Raw genomic sequence first — 27,330 nt, forward strand, 5'->3', positions numbered from 1 at the left:
CCCATGCTCAATCCATCTCAATTTCAAAAGAAATGTACTAATTTCCCTTTGTGTTAATTATAATTTGATGACAATATACTTTTGTAGTTCCTCTACTCAAGTCAAATGTTCTATTATATTATTGTATTATAATATTGTATATAGATCCTAGATCAGTTATGTTTTTTGGTGAATGTTCCCCTCCCAGAATAGAGGGATACAGTTGGAGGCCATCGATATTGTCCTTTTCTTTTTGCTGAGGTTTGCGTGATCTGCCCAAAACCCCTTTTGGTGTTTTAAACATTATGTTATAATTTAGCTATTGAAAAATAGCAGATCTACAAGCTCATAGCGCGCCACCGAGTGGCGCGCTACGAGCTTGTGGGTCTGCTATTTTTGAAAAATCGTGAAAATATTTATTTCAGAAAACTGGAGGATTTAGAAGGATTTTTTTTTAAATTTTGAGGTCAGGCCTAAATGGGTCAAATGATAAGGGACAATATCGGTGGCACCCAACTGTATGTGAAGATACAGTTGATGAATGTTCCCCTCCCAGAAGAGAGGGATATGCTACTGGGGTTCGTTCAAGCTTGGCTGAGGATAAAGATCAGAGTATACGTTCTTCCTTTCCATCAGCGGTTGTAGACCAAACAGAAATTAAATGTTCTTTGAGTTAGATAGTCGGGAGTGCTTTTTGTTTTTTCTTTCTTTCTTCCACCAAAATGGATGGAAATGATGTTGTGAGCGTTTGCCAGAACATGGAGGTTTGGTTGTGACTGCTGCGTTGTGGGAAGCCTGTCAAAGCTCCTCTCGTAAACTCAAAGCAGGTTTACATAATCACAATGGAACTCAACATGCAGCATGTCAGGAACAAACTGGCAGGACGGCCGGAGCGATGGCGGAGGAGGAGGAGGAGGAGGAGGGGGTTTTAGAAACAATCATTTAATATTAATACACAGAATTTTAGGGGCTAGTGGTCTCCTCAAACGTTTTCAATGTCAAGGAAAGGACCACCGAATGTATTATCATGCCTTTCCTGGCTTGAATACTTGAAAGCTTGCCACAAAACACAGTCGTCATGTCGCGTACAGCCGGCGGAACTGCTCAGCATGGTATTCCTATAAAGTAACCTTATTCTTAAACTGCTCAGCATGGTATTCCTATAATAAAGTAACCTAAGTAAATTATTCTTAAACGGTTAAACCTAACCTTATTCCTAACCTTAACCTCAGTAAAACGGTGCCAAAAACTAACCCTATTGCTAAACTTAACCCCAGTAAACTAGGCCTAAACGGTTAAACCTAACATTATTCCTAACCTTAACCTCGGTAAACTATGCCTTAACGGTTAAACCTAGCCTTATTCCTAACATTAACCTCAGTGAAACTATGCATAAACCTAACCCTATACCTAAACTTAACCCCAGTAAAACTATGCCTAAACCTAACCCTATTTCTAAACTTAACCCCAGTAAAACTATGCCTAAACCTAACCCTATTCCTAAACTTAACCCCAGTAAAACTGCCTAAACCTAACCCTATTTCTAAACTTAACCCCAGTAAAACTATGCCTAAACCTAACCCTATTCCTAAACTTAACCCCAGTAAAACTGCCTAAACCTAACGCTATTCCTAAACTTAACCCTAGTAAAACTATGCCTAAACCTAACCCTATTTCTAAACTTAACCCCAGTAAACTATGCCTTAACGGTAACCTAGCCTTATTCCAAACATTAACCCCAGTAAAACTATGCATAAACCTAACCCTATTCCTAAACTTAACCCCAGTAAAACTATGCCTAACCCTATTCCTAAACTTAACCCCAGTAAAACTATGCATAAACCTAACCCTATTCCTAAACGTAACCCCAGTAAAACTATGCCTAAACCTAACGCTATTCCTAAACTTAACCCCAGTAAAACTATGCCTAAACCTAACCCTATTTCTAACCTTATTATCAGTCAAAACAAACACAAGGATACAAGAACGGATACCGTTTCCTTCCCCATCTGGAAGGGTTTTATTTGTGCCAGCGATCGATCCCCAGAAGATTTTGTGTCACAATAAAATTCAAAATATGTATTTCATGTCTTTCTAGAATTACTTCTTTATCTGATAGAGTGTCTTGTTGTTATTATTCCCCATGCAGTCCAGATCAAGAAGCCGGTTCACTGTTCGGGTCACTGGAAGTTCTGATGCTGGACGACAACAAACTGACTTCTGATGTCTTCAGCTGTCTGGTCAACATGAGGAGGTATGTAAGGGTTAATATCTGGCTAGGTGGTCATTGTCGGGATATAATTGGTTACACTCCCTGAAGGTGAATTATATCCTGACAATGACCAACTAGCCAGATATTATCCCGCTTATTACATGGCTAACTAACATAAATTAATACATTGACCCAAAACACAACAAAAAAAAGTATTCCATAAGTTCGCGCTGGCTGCGTCTGCAGCTGCAGGGCTGGAGCACTGTCGGAAAACAAGGAAGTGAGTTGATCAAATAGAATCCATTTTCGGGTCCTGCTTCGTCTATTTCTCGCTCAAATGTTTTCAAAAACATTTTTAAGAGCAATGTTTAGCTGTAAATGACATTGTGTGTCACTAGTGTGTGTGTGTGTTTACATGGCTGTCATGTTGGAAACAGCAGTAAATCAAGCGGGGCGCAGCCGCGCAGCTGGTGCTCAGGGGGTTTGATTAGGCAGCGGTCTGTTATACAGCGGAGCAGTCATTATCGACACATAATTCACCGCTGAATTAAGCGATTGACCAATCAGAATCAAGCATTCAACCAAGCCATGTAATAAAATATGATAATATGTTTTGATTTCACATCATACACACACACATACAGTACCATCTCAGTGGCCTTGTGGTTATAGAGTGTCCGCCCTGAAACTGGGGTTCGATACCCCCGGCCGGGTCATACCAAAGACAGTAAAAATGGGACCGCCAGTGCCTCCCTGCTTGGCACTCGGCATCAAGTGTTGTTTTGGGGGGTTAGATACAACTACAAATGATTCCAGAACGCGGCGCGGCTACGTCTCACCGCTCCAAGAGATGGGTCAAATGCAGAGAATGTATGGAGGAGGAGAGACCCACACAGCGCCTCTTGCTGGTTCAAGAGTTTTATTTAAATAAGAGTCATAGCAACGTTTCGGCCTTTTCTGCCTTCTTCAGGCATAGTTTGAGAATAGGCTGACATTTTCATTAAATATACAACAGTAGGTTTAGGCAAGCAATCAAATTGCATATACGGTAGTAATCATTCACCAGATAGCAGCTGTGAAAAACCCCAGTCATGTGACTTAAGGTGCAGTAGCCTACTTCTGTAGAACATTCCTAGGATATTATTGAAAGTCACCAATTACAACAATACAGGGAATAATATTAAAGCCTTGCCATAAGACACAAGAAAATCAACATACAGTTTCATAAGCAAATAAATATCAAAATAAGGTCCATGCTCAAACAAGAGTGGACATAAACATATAAAAAAACTACACATAGTGCTTGTAGCACCCCCCTGGTCAAATGCAGAGAACAAATCTCACATTCAGCAATGTATGTGACAGATAGTAGGACTTTAACCTTTAACCACATAATAGTTGCAGCTCGTTGCATTGCATTGCTGAATCGATTCTTTTTGACACCACTGATAACTTGACTAAATGTTATTTTATGTACATTTTCAGCTTGTAGTTTTTGGCAAAGGTGTAGAGGGGAAAAAGGAGGGGGCCAAGTACAGGCCTCCACCTGGTCAATAAACTGTAGGATTTATGTGGTTAAACATTTAATATTTTTCCGCATGCAGTTATGAAGTCTGCAGCCGCCAGTCTACAGTCTGCGGGGAATCGTATTTGTTTCAATAATGTCATTGTCATATGATATAGGCTACAGTATTGAACCTGTCGTTTTAATATGTCATTGTCATAATGATATACATACTGTATAGGCTACGGTACTTGAACCTGCAAGGGAACCTCATCTCTGAAATACCATATTTACTCCAGAAGGCTGGAAGCAAACAGCACGACAAAGAACAAGACCGTGGTAAGTATATACCCAGATATTGTTATTTTTTTTGTTTTTTTGTTTTATACAGACCAGAGCTATAGAGTATATAAGACAGAGTTACGACATTGAGGGGGCAGAAAACAGCCTGGTCACGTGGTTCATGTACTCGCGTGAGCCCATAGACTCCAATGCATTCCGTAAACTTCCGGTTGTCCCTTTTTAAAAGGGACAAACCAATAGAAGTCTATGTAGAAGAGCCCATGACTCTGTCTTACTCTATGGCTCTGATACAGGCCAAAAGAGCAGCAACAGAAAACTTGGAAGATATAAACTATACTTACTAATTACGAAAATTACGAATATTCAATGTATATTCTACATGTCTAATCAATATTACTGTCTAATTTCCATCTAACTGCAGCCCATAACGAGTCCAGTCCGAGCGAGCTGTCCAAAGGAACAGAGGTAAACGGAACCCTGATTGTTTGTTTGAACTGAACAATTTATTAACAGTTTGCAAAAAGTACAGAGGTACAGTTATACCATTTTGGGCGGGAACCCCTTTTGGTGTTTTAAGCATTATGTTGTACTTTAGCTGTTGAAAAATAGCAGATCTACAAGCTCGTAGTGCGGCACCGCTACGAGCTTGTAGATCTGCTATTTTTTGAAAAATCGTGAAAATGTGCCTGAAATCTTTGCTACTGGGAGGGTCCCTGGAACAACATATTTTCAGATGGGGGGGTTGGCGGCCAATGTCATATATATTTGGAGTCCTTGACATGAATATGTTTGAGAACCACTGACATAGAAACATGAGGTTTTTCAGAAAACTGTCTAGAAGACATGTTTTAAATTTCGACGTCCACCCGGCCACCCTGACCACTGTGTTGTGATGGGACAATGCTGCATCCCGTCCCTTTTATTCAGACTCTGTGACTATAACGGCATGCTGGCTCAATAAAGTATCGATTGATTTTATGTGGTGAAAAAAGAAAGAGCAAAATAGCACTTCCAAAAAACAACAACAACAAACATATCACGGAGGGTAAAAACACAAGACAGCCCCGAGGCTTGTTTCCACCGTGGTCCTCTTATTATTGACTATAAACACAGAAACAGCACAACACAAGGTACTGCCAGACGGTCGAAAGAGCTGCGCACGTTCTCGGCTGCGCGTAGCTTAAAGCTTGAGTTTTTAGACAGCTGGTGGATGGAAATTAAGCTCCACCTCCGCTGAATACTTGCGCGACGGCCAGATTCCCGGAAACGCTCTCCTCCGCTCAAGTCTTCGGCGGAGGTGGAGCTTCTTTTCCATCCACCAGCTGTCTAAAAACTCAAGCTTTAAGCTGCGCGCAGCTTAAGAAGTGCGCAGCTTAAGAAAGTTTTGCGCTCAGGTGTGGAGACGGTGACACACACAACCACCAAAAGACCAAACCCATTAACCCATTTTGGACTGAAAAAAGGCTTCTAAATCCTAATAGTTTTCTGAAGAACCCAAGTTTATGTCAGTTGTGCTCAACCTTTTTCATGTAAAGGACCCCCAGAATTATCTCTATTGGGCCACGGACCCCCATCTCAAAATATGTAGTTCCCCATGAAGCAAATATTTTAGTTAAAAATGTTCGCTCTGAAATATATATTCAATGATTTGCGCCACATTATAGCGGTTTTTCAAAAATAGCAGACCTACAAGCTCGTAGCGCGCCACTCGGTGGCGCGCTATGAGCTTGTAGATCTGCTATTTTCCAATAGCTAAATTATAACATAATGTTTAAAAAAACAAAAGGGGTTCCCGCCCAAAACGGGTTAAAACATGAGGAACACAACAGATACACATAGCGGCACAGCGCAGCAGCTGCAGCACTACAGTTAACGGGGCCTAATACGCACTGTTATGTATTGCATTTCCATATTAATTTCCCCCCTGTCTGTAGCGATTGTGCAGAACAGTCACTGATGGGGCCACATGCATGCCCAGCCATTTGAAACAGGCTCTGTGAAAAAGGCTCCTCTAGACAAAACAAAGAAATGTCCCATTCCTCCGAATAAAAGAGAGGGGTCTGGAGTGCTCGGAATTAGTCCAAAAAAGTGTGATGAAGATTCGAGCTCTTTGGTTTGGGTTGGGGAGTTAAAAAGGTACAACAAAGGGGGGATAAACCAAACAAGAACGTTTTAAAAGCCTTTAGAAATAGCCATCTAATGATGGCCATTTCACGATAGATATCAATTAAAATCAGTGCATTGGTGACAGGTGCGGTAAACGGAAAACACTCTCCCCCCAGCGGTTCTTATATTCTTGTATTGGTTTAACTGAGGTCACGGTTAGGTATAAGGTTAGGTTTAGGCATTAAAGTCGGGTGCAATTATGGTTTGACCCTAAAAAAATTGCAACAGAAGGTTTCTCAACTGTTTTTTGTAGTATTAGGTGTCCTTAATAACATACTAAAAGTTTACCAAAGTTTGACCATGCGAAAGGTCAGATTTTCAAGATGGCCGCCCCCAGTTCCATAAAAGGCCATTACTCCTTCATTATTCACGGTAGACAAGTCATTTTGGTGCCTAACCCCATGTTTTGGTGATCTAGGAATCCAATTAGCATATTTAAATTATAGTCAAGCAATTACAAGTACAATTATATAATAAAGCAATTGGTTATAAGGTTATAACAGTGTAATAGGACATTTCTCCCTTTTCTATATGCCGTAATGCCCAGGATTGGTGAATTCATTACCTATACACATAATTCACATTCTGTTGAAGCTTTCAGGAGATTTATTTTGATTTGATTCCATACCAATAAGGAGTGCATTCATTATTAATGGTTGGTACTGTGACATTTGTAAAAGCATGGCTGCCAAGTGATAGACTGGGAATATTACACACATCTTGGAAGAAATGTCTTAACAAGAAAGGTCTTCACTATTGTTTGTAAAGGTGTCTGGCAAAATAATAATAATCCAAGTCCCCTAGGGCAGTTGTTCCCAAACTGGGGGTCGGGACAAACATTGTGAAAATAGGCGATCTACAAGCTCAGTCTTTGCAGCAAACACACTTAGTAGGAACAAATGGCCACTTGTCTGGTCTATGGGGAAGATGGGACTCCTCAGTGGGGATACAGTGGAGAGAAAAGCCCCCTTATGGGCCCAGAGAGGGTGTTCAAGTCAGTACAGAGCTATCATAATGTATGTAGTTGGTGTATATGCGCAGGGATGGTGGTGGAGTGTGGCACGGATAGGGTTCAGATGTACTTGTCACAGGCATCTTCTTATTCCCGAAACTGTACTAGTTTGGGGTTTAAGTGCAAAATGTATTTCACTGGTAACCACAAGGTTACCAGCTCGAACCCGGGCTCCCCCAGAGTTTCTGTCGAAGTGTCCTTGAGTAAGACTCTGAACCCCTAATTGCTCCTGATGTGCTGGTTGGTGCCTTGCATGGTTTCCGCCGCCATCGGTGTATGAATGTACATGTGAATGGGTGAATGTAATGCACAATCTATGTAAAGCGCCTTGGATAAAGGCGCTATATAAATGCACCATTTACCATTTTAGTTTGAAAGTCCTTTTGGGAAGAAGATATGAACCCAAATAATAGTCATCAACCTGTTTCAAAGGAGTGTTTTGATAATGTGGTTATTGAGAGACTTAGGTTCTGACAGCTCTGCACCAACCTCCATAATCACCCTCTTTGCACACTCCTACTGATTGCCTTCCTAATGTATTACAAAAATCCTGCCACCCTAATTAAAACACACGCACCCCGTTTATCCGGCTGCCTTTGTCCGCCTTCTCCTACCAAACCACACCGTTTGCCCACATCTCACCATGCATAACACCACCGGCATGCGTGTCCAGACATAACGCACTACTTTGCATCCATGCAACTGTCATAATTACTGTACAGTTTGCATTTGCATGAAAAACCATGTTATTGCGCAACATTTCACAGTACAGTACAGTATGGAACAATACAGTACAGTACAGTATGGAACAATACAGTACAGTACAGTATGGAACAATACAGTACAGTATGGAACAATACAGTACAGTATAGTATGGAACAATACAGTACAGTACGGTATAGTACAGTACAGTATGGTACAGAACACTAATTATCTAAATGTATCTCTGCAATTTGGACAAGTTCAATGGATTCCTAGACCCCAAAAACATAGAGTTAGACACAAAAATTACTTGTCTAGGGTGAATAATGAAGGAGTTAGGCTATTTTAATGATTCCGGACGCCATCTTGGACGCCACCTTGAAAATAACACCTTTCGCATGGTCAAACTTTGGTAAACTTTTAGTATGTTATTAAGGACACCTACTTCTACAAAAAACAGTTGAGAAACCTTCTGTTGCAATTTTTTTAGGGTAAGGTGCCTTTTTTTCATATATGCACTCGTCTACATAGTTTTACTGAGGTTAAGGTTAGGAATAAGGTTATGTTTAGGCATAGTTTTACTGAGGTTAAGGTTAGGAATAGGAATAAGGTTAGGTTTAGGCCTAGTTTTACCGAGGTTACGTTTAGGAATAAGGTTATGTTTAGGCATAGTTTTACCGAGGTTACGTTTAGGAATAAGGTTCGGTTTAGGCATAGTTTTACTGAGGTCACGGTTAGGAATAAGGTTAGGTTTAGGCATAGTTTTACCGAGGTTACATTTAGGAATAAGTTTAGGTTTAGGCATAGTTTTACAAGGTTACGTTCAGGAATAAGGTTATGTTTAGGCATAGTTTTACCGAGGTTACGTTTAAGAATAAGGTTAGGTTTAGGCATAGTTTTACTGAGGTTACATTTAGGAATAAGGTTCGGTTTAGGCATAGTTTTACTGAGGTCACGGTTAGGAATAAGGTTAGGTTTAGGCATAGTTTTACCGAGGTTACATTTAGGAATAAGGTTAGGTTTAGGCATAGTTTTACTGAGGTTACATTTAGGAATAAGGTTAGGTTAATGCATATAGTTTTACTGAAGTTAAGGTTAGGAATACCTGGTGGGGCACGGCGTGTTCTCTCCTCCGCGTGACCAGTGTCGATACCCTATAGGTTGGCGAAAGGGCCTTTCTTTGTGGAGTTTGCATGTTCTCCCCCGTGTCCCTGGTCTCTAATACTGCCTCCCCCTGGTCAGACAGAGCGCCTGATGCATGAGGGGAAAGGAACTGGTTAAAATAACGTGTTCCCACCACACGCTACGTCCTACCGGGGGAAATTCCCCCACGTCAGGTGATAAGAAGTCGGCCTGCTCACTCCTCATGCATTGAAGGAAGCATGAGCTCAGTTCCCTCAGTAACCCAGGAAGAGTAGCGCCCAGAGCGTCGCAGTCCCCCCTCCTACCATGGACCAGGAAATGAAACCCAATGCATTTTCCTCATAGACATTTCTTAAAGTATTTATTTAAAGACGGTTACGCCGCGGACAAAGCCAACTCGAGTCGTGACAACTCATGACAACAAACAATATTTTGGACCAAACAAATAATTACAAAGAAGAAAAACAACAAAAAAAGTGTTGTAACCTGCCGTTTTTTTCTTCTTTCTAATAATTTTTTCAGCCCCAAAAATTGTGTTTGTTGTCATGATTTGTCACGACTCGAGTTGGCTTTGTCCGCGGCGTAACCGTCTTTAAATAAATACTTTCTGAAATGTCTATGAGGAAAATGAACGGAGAATAATTTCCTGGTCCATGGTAAGGGGCGGGACTGCGACGCTCTATAGGCACTGTACAACACCTGAGGTGGAAGACAAGAGGTGGAGCGAGTGACACAGGTGTTGTCGCCTGCATCAGTGACAGGTCTGCTCATGAGGGGGCGCGGGACGCGTGTAGCGCGAAAAACAAGCTCGCCACAATCCACGTATAGTCGCCCGCGTGCACGAAACGAGCACTTGCGCGACAATTTCACGGCCGGGACCGCGTCCGTGAAAATACTACACTTGCGCAATCGTCCCCCTCAACTTCTCAGCGCTTCCAAAATAAATGCACGCCTCTCGCTCCCCGTCTGAAAAGGCCTAAATACAGATCGAGTTACCACTATAGATACAAGATGGGTGAAATATATGAATGTAAAAAGTAACCAAACATGAACTATATACAGTATGTTCCATTCCTTGTTAGTGGCAGGACGTGATTACAGGACGTTTGGGGAAGCAAAAAAAAAGGGGTCAGCAAGATCGAGGCAGTATTAACATGGACATTATTTATTCATCCTCTCCTCTCACGCCTATTACAATGGATGGAACACGCCACACACACACACACACACACGTCCATCCATTGTTTGCTGTTTTGCTTGTCTTGCAACAATAACCACGCAAACATCACGATCGTGCGTGCCTTTCTTCTGTGATCTCTGATCTTTGAAACTCGGGGTGGCACCCATGGCTCCGTTTTTAACAGGCCGACCCCTCGCCGCAACCGTCCCCGAGTCGTCCAGGCCGACGTGACACGACGACGGAGGAGACGATGATCCGCTGGGAACATTCCTCCGAAGGAGACTCCGTTCTGCCTCCCCTGCCAGAGCTTCGCTTCCTCAACGTGGCGGACAATAAGGTCTGTTTTTGTACATGGTTCCTATCTACATAGCATTATCCCATTTAGACCCCCGAGGAGTCTGTGTCACCTTAAAGTAGCTTTTAAACCACTTTAAAACCATTATTATTATTATTATTTTTACTTTAGCTGTTGAAACAGCAGATCTACAAGCTCATAGCGTGGCACCGAGTGACGCACTATGAGCTTGTAGATCTCCTTTTTTTTTTTTTTTTGAAAATGTGTGCAATTCTTTGAATATATATATTGTTTCACAGTGAGTGTTTTAACTCAAATATTTGCTTTCCGGGGGGGGCCTGGAACAACGTATTTTCAGATGGGGGGGGTCGGCGGGCCCAAATACAGATAATTGGTCCTTGAACATGACGAAGTTTGAGCACCACTGAGGTTTTTCAGAGGTTTTCAGAAAAAAAAACTCCTCAGGTCTTAATGGGTTATGCAAAAATGGGGGGGGGGGGGGGGTGCGGAAAAATGAGCCCACCGCAAAGTGTCTCTCAGCGACTGACTGACTGCCTGTCTGTCTCCCCCACCTCCTCCCCCCCCACCCCGCCGTCAGATGGCGGAGGAAGAGGCGCTGTTGCCTGCGGCGTTGTTTCCGAGGCTCGGCGAGGTTGTCATCCACTCCAACCCTCTCACCGCACGCACCAGTGGTATGCATCCTGTTGTTTTCTCCTCGCTTTCTTATGTAAAGCTAGCGGTTCTCTTCTCAAACGGCTTCGTGTCAGGGACCCCCGAAAATGGATCTGTAATTGGCCCCGGCGGGGGCCCCATCCATGATGCACCCCGGCCATCTGACAATGATTTGTCGCCATGCTATAAGGGGAGTGCATCGGGGACCACGGCCCCCCCGGCCCGTATAAAGAGAAGATCTGTGTTTTTGGTTTTTGTGTTTGATTTGCGTTCTTAAAAAACGTGTTCAAAAATTATTCCAACTGCGACGCGATCATGCGACCTGTTGTGAGCTTATATTTACAATTACAATTTAGGCATTTAGCAGACGCTCTTAATCCAGAGCGACTTACATTAAGCAAGAACAAAAAAGCATGGGAATACATCACATAAATAGATTGGCTATTTCCAAATGACCATGGCATGTATACTGCAGGCCTATAAATTAGGGTTAACCCATGTGTCGTTCTACATTTAAACATACATGTTCATACAAACTGAACACTGATTTAGAGAAGTGGTTCTCAAAAAGTAGCAGATCTATACAAGCTGCAGTACATCTGCTATTTTTTCCAAATTGGAAAGGTCTGGCTGGCTGGGTGTGTCCACTCCATAGAGTATATAAAAGGATAGAGACTGAACTGAAAAAATGTTGGTGGTCAAATGCGGAAGTGCAACCGAGCGCTCAATGTTAAAGCCCAGCTGCACGGGGTTTCCCGGTCATGAATCCACGGGTCCGCCTGTAGTCCCTCCTCCTACCACTAGGGCCCAGAGCTTCAATTTACAATTTACAATTTAGGCATTTAGCAGACGCTCTTAATCCAGAGCGACTTACATTAGGCAGGAACAAAAGTATGGGAATACATCACATATATAAAAAGCATTTATCAAGAAACATGCGTAAGCTAAGAACGTAACTAGAACATATCTATATAATGACACTATACATATTAACTATACATATATACTATACTATGCTATACATATGTAGGCTACTATGATGTGCTATGACTATATACAATGCAATTATTGTGCTGTCTACATGACATGCTATAAGTCTGTTTCAAATGCTATCTAAGTCTAAAAAGTGCTATCTAAGGGGGTAGGATAAGTGCTATGGGCCATGATGGAGTCTGAAAAGGTGGGTCTTCAGACTACGGCGGAAGATTGGGAGTGATGCCGCAGTTCTGACTGCAACGGGGAGTGCATTCCACAGTTTTGGGGCCAGAAGGGAGAAGAGTTTGGGACGTGTGGAGCGTTGGCCCGGCGTTTTTAGTGAGGGTACTTCCAGCTTCAACGTTGAATAGCCTCACTGGCCCCTTGGGGTCCACTCCCTGGCACAACACATTTTCAGATGGTGGTCCGTGGCCAAATACACGTATCATTTTGGGGGTCCTTGGCACAAACTAGTTTTAGAAGGCCAATCGGCCTCAGGTCTTAATAGGTTAATAAAGCTGTTAAACTGATTCAGCTGGGGACCCCCCTAGGGAACCTCGTCAAGAACCCCTGACTGAGAACCACCGACCTTAAATGGTAAATGGTAAATGGTGCATTTATATAGCGCCTTTATCCAAGGCGCTTTACATAGATTGTGCATTACATTCACCCATTCACACACACATTCATACACCGATTGCGGCGGAAGCCATGCAAGGTATACCAACCAGCACATCGGGAGCAATTTGGGGTTCAGTGTCTTGCCCAAGGATACTTCGACATGTAGACAGGAGGAGCCGGGATTCGAACCGCCGACCCATGGATCATTGGACGACCTGCTCTACCTCCTGAGCCACAGTCGCCACAGTCGACCTTTAAAGCATTATTTTTGAACAGACTGCATGCATGAGTGAACAGTTATGTGAAAAGATGGGTCTCAAAGTCAAAGTCGTACGATTTGTCACACACGTTACCGCAGTGACATTTGTTCTCCGCATTTGACCCATCTCTTGGAGCGGTGAGCTGCAGCGTGCGCCGTGCTCGGGAATCATTTGATTAGTAGATTTGACCCCCAATCCAACCCTTTGATGCTGAGTGTCAAGCAGGGAGGCATTGGGTCCCATTTTTTACAGTCTTTGGTATGACCCGGCCGGGGATCGAACCCCGACCTCCCAGTTTCAGGGCGGACACTCTAACCACAAGGCCACTGTCTGGTCTCTGACGTTTAAAGCAGTGGTTTTCAATCAGTGGTCCGGGGACCACCAGTGGTCCTTGAGGGGGTTCCAGGTGGTCCCCAGCTAAATGCATGGAGAGTTAGTAACCAAATGGACCCTTATTAGATCTTTAAACTCTTGAGAGTGTAAAATGAAACCAAATGGACATGTACGGGTCCATTTGGTTTAATTGTACACTCTCAAGAGTTAAATGTTTGTTAAACATCTTGCATTACTTAATTTACCAGAGGTCTACACAACAGATTGTAGAATAATTGTTATTTTGATCAATACAGCACGGAATTGTGGACAAAATCGGATCCAACGATAACAAAATATTATTCGGTTTTGTGTCCGAGAGGCTAATTGTCATCAAATGGTGGCTCAAATGCCAAATAAATAACAGGCCTTGATATGAAAAGGGTTGAAAACCACATGGTTTAAAGCATTCTGCTGAACAGATTGTACAGTATGCCATGGAGCTAAACGTTACGTGAAAAGACATGTCGCTCGTCTCGTTGCAGGAGACCCTCCGCTGCTGACGTATTTCCTTCAAGAGAGGCTTGGCGTTCGGATAACACGGAGGAAGACCCCCGCCGTGGTGCCCAGTTCCCCGCTCGCGTTGCGCTTTCACCCAAAACCAACGGTTAGAATAACGTTCCCACTTTTAACCCATTTCGACCTGAGATCAGATTCTAAAAATGTCTTCTACATCCTGACAGTTTTCTGAAAAAGCTATGTTTCTATGTCAGTGGTTCTTCGATTCTTTCAAAAATAGCAGACCTACAAGCTCGTAGCGCGCCACTCGGTGGCGCGCTATGAGCTTGTAGATCTGCTATTTTTCAATAGCTAAAGCATAACATAATGCTAACACCAAAAGGGGTTCCCGCCCAGAATGGGAGTGCCACAATGTTTGTATTTTTCCAGTTTTTCATGTGTCTATGAGGTGACAGTATACTCCATTAGACACCCTGGAGTCGTTTTTATGTGCAATGGGTGTATTAACTTTGTATTTAGGGTTTCTCCCTGGAGGCTGAACCCTTGACAGTCAAACGGGCCAATGAAATAAACAGTAATATAGCTAGTGACATCACACTATCAGCCCTCCCCTAACCCTTCCCCCTTTATCATACAACTACAGCTGTGGGTGCGACTTCAGTTCAGGTGGATCACCACCTATCACCACCCACCAGGCAAACCAGGCATACTTAATGAACTGGTGGGAGTGTCCACATAAAAGCATGATTTTAACAAATACTGTACACTTTTTGGAAAAAGTTCTTCCTCCTTATATTATAATAATACCTGATGATCATGTTTTAGGGTGGAAAAAAATCGTGGCACTCCATCTTTAAGTTTGTCCATTTTACCCAAATTATGACCGATATCCGATTATTTGCAGGGTCATATCTGCCGATTCTGATTCTGTCCGATTACGATATTATACAGAGGACCACAATGGAAACAAGGCAGACTGACTGGCTGCTCTGCGAGTACAAAGCCATTGATGGTCACATTATTATTGTATCATCAATATCTGTTAATATAATCTGGATTATTTTGAGATATACCGTCCGTACGTTATATCGTGCGTCTCTACTCTTTACTGATCCTCAATCTAGTTGAAAAGAGATTCATTTATAATACAAAAAAAACTCTAAATATCTCAAAAATAAGGTTCGATTACATAACACCATTGTTTATTTTATTTCTTTTCGCAGGTGGAAAAAGCAATCCCAGAGATGAAGCCCGCACTTCGTAGGTTTCCTCCTTTTGGCGAGCAACGTTTTGTGGAGGACAAAAAGGATGAACAACATGTTTGTGAGGATTATATTATTATTATGTCTGCCCTGCACGCTCCGCCAGCCAAGGCCGGGGAAACAACGGAGGAGGAGGAGGAGGAGGAGGAGGAGGAGGAGGAGGAGGAGGAGGCAGATGTGAAAACGGCCCCGAAAAATGATGGGGCACAGAGTGGAATACATGAAACATGTGACGACGACGCACAGTGTTTCTTTGTCACGCAGGTACAGTAAGCCTATACATATATCTCTGCTGTCGGGACGAAACCTCATAACTCCAAAATGTTCATTTTTCAGGAAATGAAAAATATACATTTTTCAGGAAATTAAGAAAACCATATATTTTTTAAAACAAAGCAATACAGCCTCATCAAAGTTGGTGTTGTAACTTTATATATTGTCAATTACTTCCAGGAAAGGGGGAGAGGGGGTGGAGTTAGTTGCTTTAGCAGACATTTTGAGGGTCCAATGGAGTTAAGAGGTTTTGTCCAAAGCAGTTTTTACTACTTTCCATTGGTTCAATATTTTCTAAACAACACACAGACGTAAAGGGTGTTCAATTGCACTGATTTATGCCAAAAAAAAATGGAGTTATGAGGTTTCCTCCCGACAGCAACGAATATATCGTCGCTGTTGGGCAGAAACCTCTTATCTCCATATATATATATTTTTTGTAAATGAACAGCCTTTTGATTGATTGATTGATTGAATACTTTATTAGACAGAAATGTAGGCTATAAACAGCAGCAGAGTAGAGTCCAACACTCCAAAAGGGATAGCAACAAAAAAAAGTCCTTGGAGTCTATGGGCTCCATTTTTGTCTCATCTTCCTAAAGCCACTATTTGGGGATTTAGGAGTGGGGAAAGGGTGTTCCCCCACTAAAGTTGGTATTTTGGTTACCTGTCTAAATCCCTTAAACACCTCCGTTACCCGTTATATTATGCATAGGTGTGGTTTGGGCGTTGCAATAATTAAACCAGATGTAACCAATCACCAGTCTTGGCTTTAAGAGATCCCTTTAAGAGATCCCTTAATCGGCCGTTAGTGCTATATTGCTTCATAGCCGCTGCCGCTGCAGTAGTAGGTGCTGAACATTTAGTAGGGGGTGTTGCGTGCGCAGCATGCGCATTTTCGTGCATTTTCACATGGAAAAGTGGCTTAAACTTTCCCTCTCCACACGCATGAGCAAACTAACACAGGCAATGAACAAGGATAAGGCGTCGATACTGTGCTACAGCATATGTATTAGGCCTAGTAACATACATGTACATTCAATTATTATTATTTTAACCCCTCCCGTCCGAAGGGAGGGGGTGCTCCAGCCCCCCTACTTCCCTCAGCCATGGTTAGTGAGAGCTAGGGAGAAGGCAGAGAGGAGTGAGTGAAAGCGGCTGCCCTGAGAGGTGTGCGGTTCAGATCTGAGGGGTTTCAGATAACCAGGGAGCCGGTGGACATGAGCGAGCTGGCCTGCATGATAAACAAAGCGACCATGTTTACCCACTCAAATAGTAACTCCATGTTATCTCGCGGGTAAATATGAATGTTTCTAAAGATAGATAGATAGACGAGGAACACACACACACACACGCACACGCGCACGCGCACACGCGCACGCACACACACACACACACACACACACACACACACACACACACACACACACACACACACACACACACACACACACACACACACACACACACCTCCCTGCCTCATGCAGGGGAGGCGGAAGTGCTCTTCTTCTAAAATAGAACGAGACTGACTAGTGGCAGTAGTTTAACCTTTGCTGCCACCTATACTGGCGGGGGATGAGTTAATACATTAAAGATGGAGTGTCGAGATTGTTGTACTTTTTCTGTTTAGTATGCATCTATCGAGTTCACATTACTCTTACGCTATAGACCCCCAGGTGTTTTGTAATTGTATAATGTGTCTATGGAGTTAACATTACTATACAAACAATGCTAAGGGTCTTGCTGCTAACGTTTGTAGGCAGTTAACGATTCAATGAACGCACTGTACAATTCGAATTTGATTCAAATTTTATTCACAAAATAGAAGAACAAAAAACATTCAAAATATTTTTGTTTAAAATGTTTTGCTTAAAATGTTTGCTTATTATTTTTTTTACTCTTAGTTTTAAAAGTTTTGAATATATATATTATTTTTTTGCCTGGAATTATCTTATCGTTTATATTTTTACTCTCAAAACGTTTGTTTTTGTTTGGTTAATAAAGACACAAAATGGAGATGGCACTTCCTGGAGGAGATCCAGTAAGATCATATCTCTTTTTTAATCATTTTTTATAAATTTCATTTATTTTTGGGTCTTTTATGCCTTTATTATTATAGATAGGACAGTAGGCTGACAGAAAATGGGGAGAGAGAGACGGGGAGTGACACGCAGCAAAGGGACTCGAACCCGCCACCTAGGCTACATTGTAGCCTAGGTGGCGCTATGGCCAGCGGTTCAGACCATATTTAATTTATGCTTTATTCATCATGGCTGCCAGTTCCCACCTGACGACGTGTGGGAGTTCAGACTGATCCAGATCGTACTGAATAACTGACAGCTTGCATAACGTCTTCAGACTAGGACTCCTCTCTAAGATAAACAGGCCACCACTGTATCCTCCAAAGAGGAGGAGATCTCCCACAATGCGACAACGGGCCGCCATCCTTGACGGGCCGCTCCCCTTGGGCTTAACCTCCTTCCAGGAGAAAGTCTCTAGATTGTATTTCCACAGATATATTCTCAGAATAGGATTATAAAAAAATATGTACAGCTCTCCATTGTAGGTAAAGGCTGCTCGACCCGATCCTAGTAGAGGAGGGTGAGTAGAGGGTGTGTTCATCCAATGGTTGGTTCTTTGTGTCAAAAACTCTGCCGTTGTTCTCCCCCAGGCCGGGGGAGAATACAAACATCTTTGTCCCGATGATGGTGGCAGAGTGAAGAAATGAAGCAGGTGGTCTAGTGCCTGTGGTGTTAATTAAAGTCCAGAGCATTGTGGTGGTGTCCAACTTGTACATGTCATTAGTGCGTCCATGAGTCAGGGTCAATCCACCATGAACAAACATGACCTTCCCCAAGACACAGGCTGAGTGGAGGACCCTCCCCTCTGGAACAGTCCCAGAAACCATGGGTTTGAACCACGTGTGAGCGTCGACATCAAATGCATAAAGCACGTTGCAGTCACCTGCGTTAGTCGACCCTCCCCAGATGTAGGCGATTTCTCCTACCAGCACAGCTGTGTGGCCGCGGCGCCCGGAGGGGACCTCAAGGGGACGCTGTCCTCTTCCAGGTGTCACTGGAGGCAACTTCCTCCATCTCAGAGACACTGTGTTGAAGACGTACACATTGACGGGATCTTCAGAGGAATAACCAAATGAGAACACCTGGTGGTGACCCACGGTCACTAGAGCATATTCCCATCTATCATCTCGTGTTCCTCTCAGATTCACTGTCCACTGCATCATTGGAACTCCCTGAATATCAACTGATCCGACAGACCTGCAACTCACTGAATATCAACTGATCTGACAGACCTGCAACTTACTGAATATCCAACTGATCTGTAACGGAAAGAGTTCTGAAGAGACGTCTCAGTTCTGTTTTCCTTGAAGTATGTCTGTCTCTGTTGCTGCCTAGAGCTCTTAAAGAATGTCTGTCTCTGTTGCTGCCTAGAGCTCTTAACGAATGTCTGTCTCTGTTGCTGCTCCATGCTCCAATTTGTCCAGCTGTGTGACTCTGCTCGACCTTCTCTGATACTGTGTCTCTGCCGCTGATGTCACATAACCATATATATATATACTCACTCTCCACCGCAACCATCCACCAAATATGTACTGTGTCGTCTAACCTGACGGTGTCAGCATGACGTCAGACTAAAACATGTCAGTCAAGAGGTTCCATACATGGAGGTTTACAATAATTAAAAATATCCTATACTAAATCCCAACTTAACTCCTAACCAAAAAGAGAGAAGAAAAAGCCCAACACATCTTTTTGAAAACCTTAGGCTTATACCCATACCTAACACCACTGCAAAAGTCACCAAAAGCCAAATCTTTACAAGTCCGCCCCCAGCTATGAGGTTTCCACCCGACACAGACGATAGGATATATAGTGGTATTATGTAACCTCGGTCCCAGCCTTTACTCATCTGCGAAGAGAAAAGCCTGGTCACGACCTAAGGCAGAGAGTGTTTCGGCAGACGTCAGATGTATTTCCCCCGGATACGATGTTTTTCGACCAATCACAACACTTGTTTCATTCACGGAGAATGGAAACGGATTTGTATAGCGTCAACGTCATTTCATTGAGCGGTATACTTCCGCCAAACTCCCCCCCCCCCCAAAAAAAAAAATGATCCAGCGTATAGGTCTTGCCCAGCGTGAGTGGTACGTATATCACTACACCTCAAGTCTAGCCTGACACTCAGCCTGCATGCATTTTCATTTCGTTTCACTTGACTCGCCCAGAACATATTTTTAATGGGCGTGCGGCTAGCGATTCCGGGGCTGGAGCCAGGCTACCTCAAGTCTACAACGTTGATAACTTGTCAGTAATATTGGAACAGTACTAAGAAAGCTTGGAGCAGCTGTGCCTGAGTTCAATTGTGATGTTTTATGCATTTTTGGTTAGTATTATTTTAACCACTTAAACGCTTTTATACTTAGTATAACTAGTTAACTAGTTTCCCTTGGACCAAGACTTAACTTAAGACCTGTATGTGTGGCCAATGCTGTTAAGCTGTTTTGAGTGGCCAACTGGCCACGCACTGGTACAAGACACGCAAAATATAGTGCCTAAGGGCCCCAAATCTTTTTTTGCCGAAAATAGCCGATCCACAAGCTTTTACATTGTCTATTTCCGGCAAATGTTGGCCCACAATAGAATTGCCAGGCCTCAAGTAGGACTGCAACAACATATCGGCTGGTATCATCGCCTCATTGACTATCAGTGGTGGAAAAAGTACTCAATTGTTTTACTTAAAGGAGCATTCAGTGATTTGGGTGATTTGGAAAAAAACCCGGTCCACCCGGTAACAAGATGTGCACATGCACACGCTCTACAGTGGGGGAAGTACAACAGACCAACAGCACGTGCACCAATGCCCGCCCCACTCGATCATGATTGGAGGAAGGCCCCTCTCATCCTGATTGGATGAAGGCTTTGCCACACAAAGCCCAAACCGAAACTAGGGTTTTTTGACCCCAGGGGCTCACTGGGGACAGGGAGGAACTCCTTATATGGTCAGCACACTTTATAGTAACGAGGATTATCCAAAAAATAAGAAAAAAAAAGTGATATTTGAATTAAGTGAAATCACTGAATATACCTTTAAGTAAAAGTACCAATACTGCAATTTAACTACTTCGTTACAAGTAAAAGTACGGAATTGAAAATGTACAAAAGTATCAGCATCAAAATGTAACTTAAAGTGCTAAAAGTAAAAGTACTCATATTGCAGAATGTCCCATTTCACAAGTTCAAAATGTGTAGAAAATCTATTGAAAATAGCCGATCTACAAGCTCACAATGTTTGTAGATCGGTTATTTTCAAATGGCCGAAATGTATAGGGTTGAAGTGGTTAATGTATGTTTTCTAATCAAAATTTCAATCTCCAAAGTAACTAGTAACTAAAGTAAAGTAAAAGTACTGGAAATTGGAAATACTCAAGTACAGTACAAATACCTCAAAATTGTACTTAACCCATTCTGGGCGGGGACCCCTTTTGGTGTTTTAAAGCATTATGTTATACTTTAGCTATTGAAAAATAGCAGATCTACAAGCTCATAGCGCGCCACCGAGTGGCGCGCTATGAGCTTGTAGGTCTGCTATTTTTTTTAAATCGTGAAAATGCGGCACAGATCTTTGAATATATATTCTTTCAGAAGACTTTATTTATTTATTTATTTTTACGTCAGGTCAAAATGGGTTAAGTACAGTACTTAAGTAAATGTACTTAGTTACTTTCCACGACTGTTGACTATACCAAGCTGTCATTTTCATAATGAAGATTTACGTATTTGTTTCCCTGGCACTAAACGGGCATTGACAATAAAATGACTAAACAACAAAACAAACAAATATCTGTATTAATTTTGGCTATATACTGCATCAGCAAAGTTATTATTTGATTTGGCGTCGGTATGGGCCCATGCAGGATGTCCAAATTGGTGTATCCATGTTTTCAAGAGGTTTAGTAATGTCGTTAACTAGGGATGTTGTTTTGCTCCCGATCCGATTCCGATCATTTGATTTGGAGTATCTGCCGATACCGATTTTTCCGGATCCGATATTTATATTTTCATAGAACACATATGCCCTTAGAGTATATTATGAATAGAGACGGCACCCGGAGGAAACCCTGAGGCGAAATGGACATAGTGGCCGAATTTGGTATTGCAGCGCTGGGCCAATTCTGGTCCGTTGACTATCATCGCGCACGTTTATGATGACACGTGAACACTGTTTCATACGTGAACTGAAATTTTGCCCAATCCTTCCCAGAATGCACTCTGTTCCTAGCCGGAAGGAGGAGTGAAATCGCCTCATGCGCTTTTGAGCAACTTAATGCAAGTGGATGGGAGGAGAAATCCGGTGCCGTCTCTATTCATATATACTCTAAGATTATGCCATATCACAACAGTACAACATCTACAATATCAAATCTAATATCATGATATGGATATATAATATTGATAGGCTACTATAGGACTGTCCCGATCACGTTGTTTTGTTCCCGATCCGATCATTTGAAAATGAGGTGATCGGCCCCCGCGATTTCCGATCGCGTGATCGGATCGGGACAACCCTATCGTTAACGTTTGGTCTTCATTGATTATCATATCCACTGTCAGCCGACAGACTTTCTCGACCGGACAGCTGAGGAGGCTCAGAGCGCTGGCGAAGCGGAGAGTGACGCCATTCCCGAAAAATGCAAGAAGAAGAGCTACGAAACATTGATGAATGCAAAAGCAGATCCTGATGCGATGGAGGCCGCTGGTAAGCATCCGTGGTGGAAAGTACATTTACTTAAGTACAATTTTGAGGTATTTGTACTTAACTTGAGTAATTCCAATTTCCAGTACTTTTACTTCTACTCCACTACATCTCAGAGACAAACATTGTACTTTTACTCCACTACAATTAGAAAACTTTAGTTACTTTGAAGATTTTGATTATTATTACTAAACATACATTAACCACTTAGCATACATTAACCATTTCTGCCATTTGAAAATAGCCGACCTACAAGCTCACAATGCGTCGCATCGCGATGCGTTGTGAGCTTGTACATCTGCTATTTTCAAAATATTTTTATACATTTGAAAACTTGAAATGGGACATAATGCATAATGTGTACTTTTACTGTTGGTACTTTAATTGCGTAAATGTTTAAGTCAATGCAATACTTCTGTAGTGAAGTATTTTGTTATTAAGTATTTAATTTTGAATTCTGGACACTTAGGCCTGACTCACACCTTTACATCTAGCATACAACATTGATGCATGCTTGTTGTATGATGCAAGCTCGCAATGCATTTCCAATGGGAGTCACATGGTTTGACACAACATTTGTGTTGTATGGCTTTCGGCTGTGTTTCGACTGCCCCCCTCCCCCTCATACAACACAAATGTTGTGTCAAACCATGTGACTCCCATTGGAAATGCATTGCGAGCTTGCATCAGCTATACATCTCATACAACAAGCATACATCAATCTGTTGCGACCGTGTGAGTCGCCCCTTACTTGTAACAAATAATATTTCTATATTGCAGTATTGATACTTTTACTTAGATAAACAATGCGAGTACTTTGTCCACCCCTGGTAAGCATTATGGTGTTGGCCACTTCCTCCTCCTGCCCACACGAAAGCTTTCATTTCGATTCAACTCATTTCATTATTTATTTGTGCCACTCATCGTAAGTCATTTATAGCTCCAGAAAACACATCAAAACGCAACTCAATGTATTATATTTTACTGCCTGCCCTCCTATACATAACATAAATAAACATTTTAAGAACTTACAAACCCAACGTAAATTGTGAATTAACCACTTTGAGTCCGCTCTTATCATCATACATCATCTATTCTGGCCAATCACAATTTGCGTCCTTACTTTTCCATCTGCACTTTTGTCTTCAATGTCTGTGTTTACACAAGCCCGGAAAGCTGGGCATAGGGAAACATTGTAAGTATCTGATCTACAAGCTCACAACGTGTAGTATTATTGTGACACGTGAGCTTAGTCGTAGGCTATATGTGCCATTCTTTTGAATATCCAACGTATAATATATATGGATGAAGGGGTTCAAATGATTGGGATGGTGTATTAAGACATTTTGCCGACGGGGACCCCCTGGAGCCCCTGAAGGACCCCTTTGAGAACCACTCCATCATCCCCTGTGACTGTCCAACCTGCTGTCAGAATTCTGAAACACGCTCCGTATTCTGTATAGTATTCTGTGTTCTACAGCAGTTGTTTTCAACCCTTTTCATATCACAGGTCCATTATTTATTCAGCATTTGAGCCACGGACCACCATTTGATTACATTTAGCCTCTCAGACCCAAAACGTATTATTTTGTTATCGTTGGATAAGATTTTGTCTACAATTCCATGCTGTATTGATGCGGTAACATCCATAGGAGAGAAATGCAAACATTGATGAAAAATAACAATTCTTCTACGTTCTCTAATTGTGTAGACTTCTTGTAAATTAAGTAATGCAGATGTTAACAAAAAAATCCCACCCGTGTGAACCGAGTGGTGCAACTCCATGTGGGGGTCCCCGGTGGGTCCCCGGAACTTCCAGACCAACAGGAACGCGCCCAGGGTGCCAGCCCGGTTCCGGCGAGCCGCCCCGCGTCTGAAATGGTCGAGAAATGACAGCGTTTGACGCGAAAAACCGGCGTTTTTTCGGAGAACCGACGGAAAAACACAGCTAAAAATCTGAAAACGCGTCCTTTACGGTGTGGGGGAATTAGCATTTAGCAGACACCTCTCCCTCTACCCCCCCCCCCCCCTTTCTCTCTTTCTGTAATTAGCAGGCAACAGTGCAACACTATCTCTCTCTCTGTGTTTCTAGCACAACAGCGCCACTTTTGCCCCTACTGGTACTCATAAACATAGGGACAGGTACGTGGACATAGGGACATTGCTGTTCCTTGGAGTGGTTGAGAAATGTACTCTAAAGAGCTCTAGAGACAAAAATTACTCTACTCTCAAGAGTTAAAGATCTAATAAGGGTCCATTTGATTACCAACTCTCCATCATTTAGCTGGGGACCACCTGGAACCCCCTCAAGGACCACTGGTGGTCCCCGGACCACTGGTTGAGAACCACTGTTCTACACAGGAATCCAGCCTACCATCACAGAATGCTGAAACACTCTCTGTATTCTCTGTGTTCTACAGCAGTGTTTCCCAAAGTGGGGTCCGGGGACCCCCAGGGGTCCTTGAGGGAGTTCCAGGGGGTCCCCAGCTAAATGATAGTTTGGAACCAAATGGGCCCTTATGGTTCTGTAACTCTGAGAGTTAAATTAACATTGATTTTACAATATAAATTGGGGGTCCCAGAGATAGAAATGTCATTAAATGGGGGGTCCAAGGACTAATGCATGTCAAACTGGGGGTCCTTGAAATTAAACGGGTTGAGAATCACTGCTAGAGCCGCAGAAATCTTCTCTTATGGGGGTCCCTGGCATTATCTTTTCAAATGGGGGTCTGCAGGCTAATAAGTGTCAATTTGGGGGTTCTGGACATGAAAAAGTTTGGGAACCACATGTTCTCCAGGAATCCAGCCTACCATCAGGATGCTGAAGCACGCTCTGTATTCTCCGTGTTGAATCCATCTCTGTATTCTCTGTGTTGAATCCATCTCTGTATTCTCCGTGTTGAATCCATCTCTGTATTCTCCGCGTTGAATCCATCTCTGTGTTCTACAGGCATCCAGCCCACCATCAGGATGCTGAAGCACGCTCTGAACAACCCCATCGTCTACAGAGACTCCAGAGCCAAACTGGACAGCCTGCAGATTCCATACAGAGAACAGGAGAAGAAGGTTATTATTGCTGCTGACTGAAGCCGTCCAATTAAAACCAGTGGTTTTCAACCTCTTTCATATCAAGGACCATTCATCATTCAGCATTTGAGCCACGGACAACCATCTGATGAGATTTAGCCTCTCAGACACAAAACTAAAGGATTTAGTTATCGTTGGATAATCATTTGTTCACAATTCCATGCTGTATTGATGTGGTACCATAGCAGAGAGAACGTTATTCTTCTACATTCTACAGTGTAGACTTCTTGTAAATTAAGTTATGCTGATGTTTAACAATAAGTTAACTCTTGAGAGCGTAAAATGAAACCCCATTAGGGTTCAAGTTAATTTTACAATTTTTACAATTTTACAAGTATAGCACGAAGTGATGCCATTTCCCAAATAATTAATTCATATTAATGAATGTAATATAATAATGTAATATTATTCTTCATGTCCAGGTCAAAGCGCTCCCGGCGCCCTGCTTCAGATCAACGAAGAAACGTCATGAAAACGTTGAAGAAATGCTGCGGGAAATGAAAGAGAGCACGAGCTTTATTAGAGGAATACCATTAAGTATGATCTGTCTGTCTGTCTGTCTGTCTGTCTGTCTGCCTGCCTGCCTGCCTGCCTGCCTGCCTGCCATGTATGCACTGGCTGCAGAACACATACATGACAGGCAAAGTGTGTGACTGTGACAGACTGTAGGACATGCAGTTTGGTATAGTGAATGTTGAAAACAGGGACATACTTTTATATATGCTTTAGAGTGGATTGTCTGGACTCGGAACGATGCCGGTCCAATAGAGCGTCGCAGTCCCGCCCCCTACCATGGCCCAGGAAATTAATCCCAATGCATTTTTCTCATAGACATTTAAAAAAAGTATTTATTTAAAGACGGTTACGCCGCGGACAAAGCCAACTCGAGTCGTGACAACTCATGACAACACAAACAATATTTTGGACCAAACAAATAATTACAAAGAAGAAAAACAACAAAAAAAGTGTTGTAACCTGCCGTTTTTATATCTTCTTTCTAATTATTTGTTCGGCCCACAAAATTGTGTTTGTTGTCATGATTTGTCACGACTCGAGTTGGCTTTGTCCGCGGCGTAAACGTCTTTAAATCAATACTTTCTGAAATGTCTATGAGGAAAATGAACAGAGAATCATTTCCTGTGCCATGGTAGGGGGCGGGACTGCGACGCTCTATTGGGACGTCTGGTATAATTATTCTCTACAGCAGTGTTTGTCAACCTGTGGGCCGGGACACATGAGCTGACAGTGAAGTGACCATTTATGTACTTTTAAGACTTTTAATGCAAAATTTTAAATACCATTACTGCATCAAGTAATCAACAAATGATAGGCCTACTATTAAAAATAGAGATGCACGATTTAATCGGTAGCGTATCGGAATCGGCCATATGAGCCATAAAAAATACCATTTCGGTATATCAGATCGGTCTCAAAATAATAATTATTAGGGCCTAGGCTTGTTTCCATTGTGGTTCTCTGTAAAATATCGGAAAAGGTCAGAATCGGTATCGGCAGATGACCCTGCAAATAATCGGATATCGGTCATAATTTCATAATCATGCACCCCTAATTAAAAACTGGTCAAACATTGGCCAAATGTATTATAAGAAAGTGACAAAAACAGCGAAAATACCTGATCTACAAGCTCGCAACGCCGTGAGGCACACGCCACACGCACGCACTGACATTCATTCATGTTTATTTCTTGTATTTTGCGGTCCAGGTAGTGTCTTGGAGGACCGGGGTCCAGACAACAAGCATTTATATGAAGAAGCTGTGTCACTGCTGAGGGATCTGAGGGGAAAACACCACATGGTGTATGAGAAGAGAGCGGAACAAGCAACGCGCCTGGAGTCTGAGGGAATGGACGACTAGAGAGAGTCTGGAGTCTGAGGGAATGAAGGACTGGAGAGTCTGGAGTCTGAGGGAATGAAGGACTGGAGAGTCTGGAGTCTGAGGGAATGAAGGACTGGAGAGTCTGGAGTCTGAGGGAATGAAGGACTGGAGAGTCTGGAGTCTGAGGGAATGAAGGACTGGAGAGTCTGGAGTCTGAGGGAATGAAGGACTGGAGAGTCT

General features: G+C 42.6%; 1 protein-coding gene across 1 annotated transcript; it reads left to right on the forward strand.

Moving 5' to 3' along the window:
- Window positions 1-1,057: 1,057 nt before the first annotated feature.
- On the forward strand, window positions 1,058-27,129 carry xrra1 (X-ray radiation resistance associated 1; the record flags this gene model as incomplete). The annotated part of the gene is made up of 13 exons (XM_079509117.1): window positions 1,058-1,104; window positions 2,129-2,233; window positions 3,937-4,034; window positions 4,420-4,463; window positions 10,386-10,538; window positions 11,095-11,188; window positions 13,882-14,003; window positions 15,079-15,178; window positions 18,378-18,508; window positions 22,026-22,170; window positions 25,118-25,233; window positions 25,677-25,791; window positions 26,978-27,129. 13 exons carry the CDS (start codon window positions 1,058-1,060, stop codon window positions 27,127-27,129), a joined length of 1,422 nt encoding a protein of 473 aa, XP_079365243.1.
- Between the last annotated feature and the right edge of the window lie 201 nt (window positions 27,130-27,330).

The sequence above is a fragment of the Electrona antarctica genome (assembly GCF_951216825.1).
Source record: "Electrona antarctica genome assembly, chromosome: 8".
Lineage (NCBI taxonomy): Eukaryota > Metazoa > Chordata > Actinopteri > Myctophiformes > Myctophidae > Electrona > Electrona antarctica.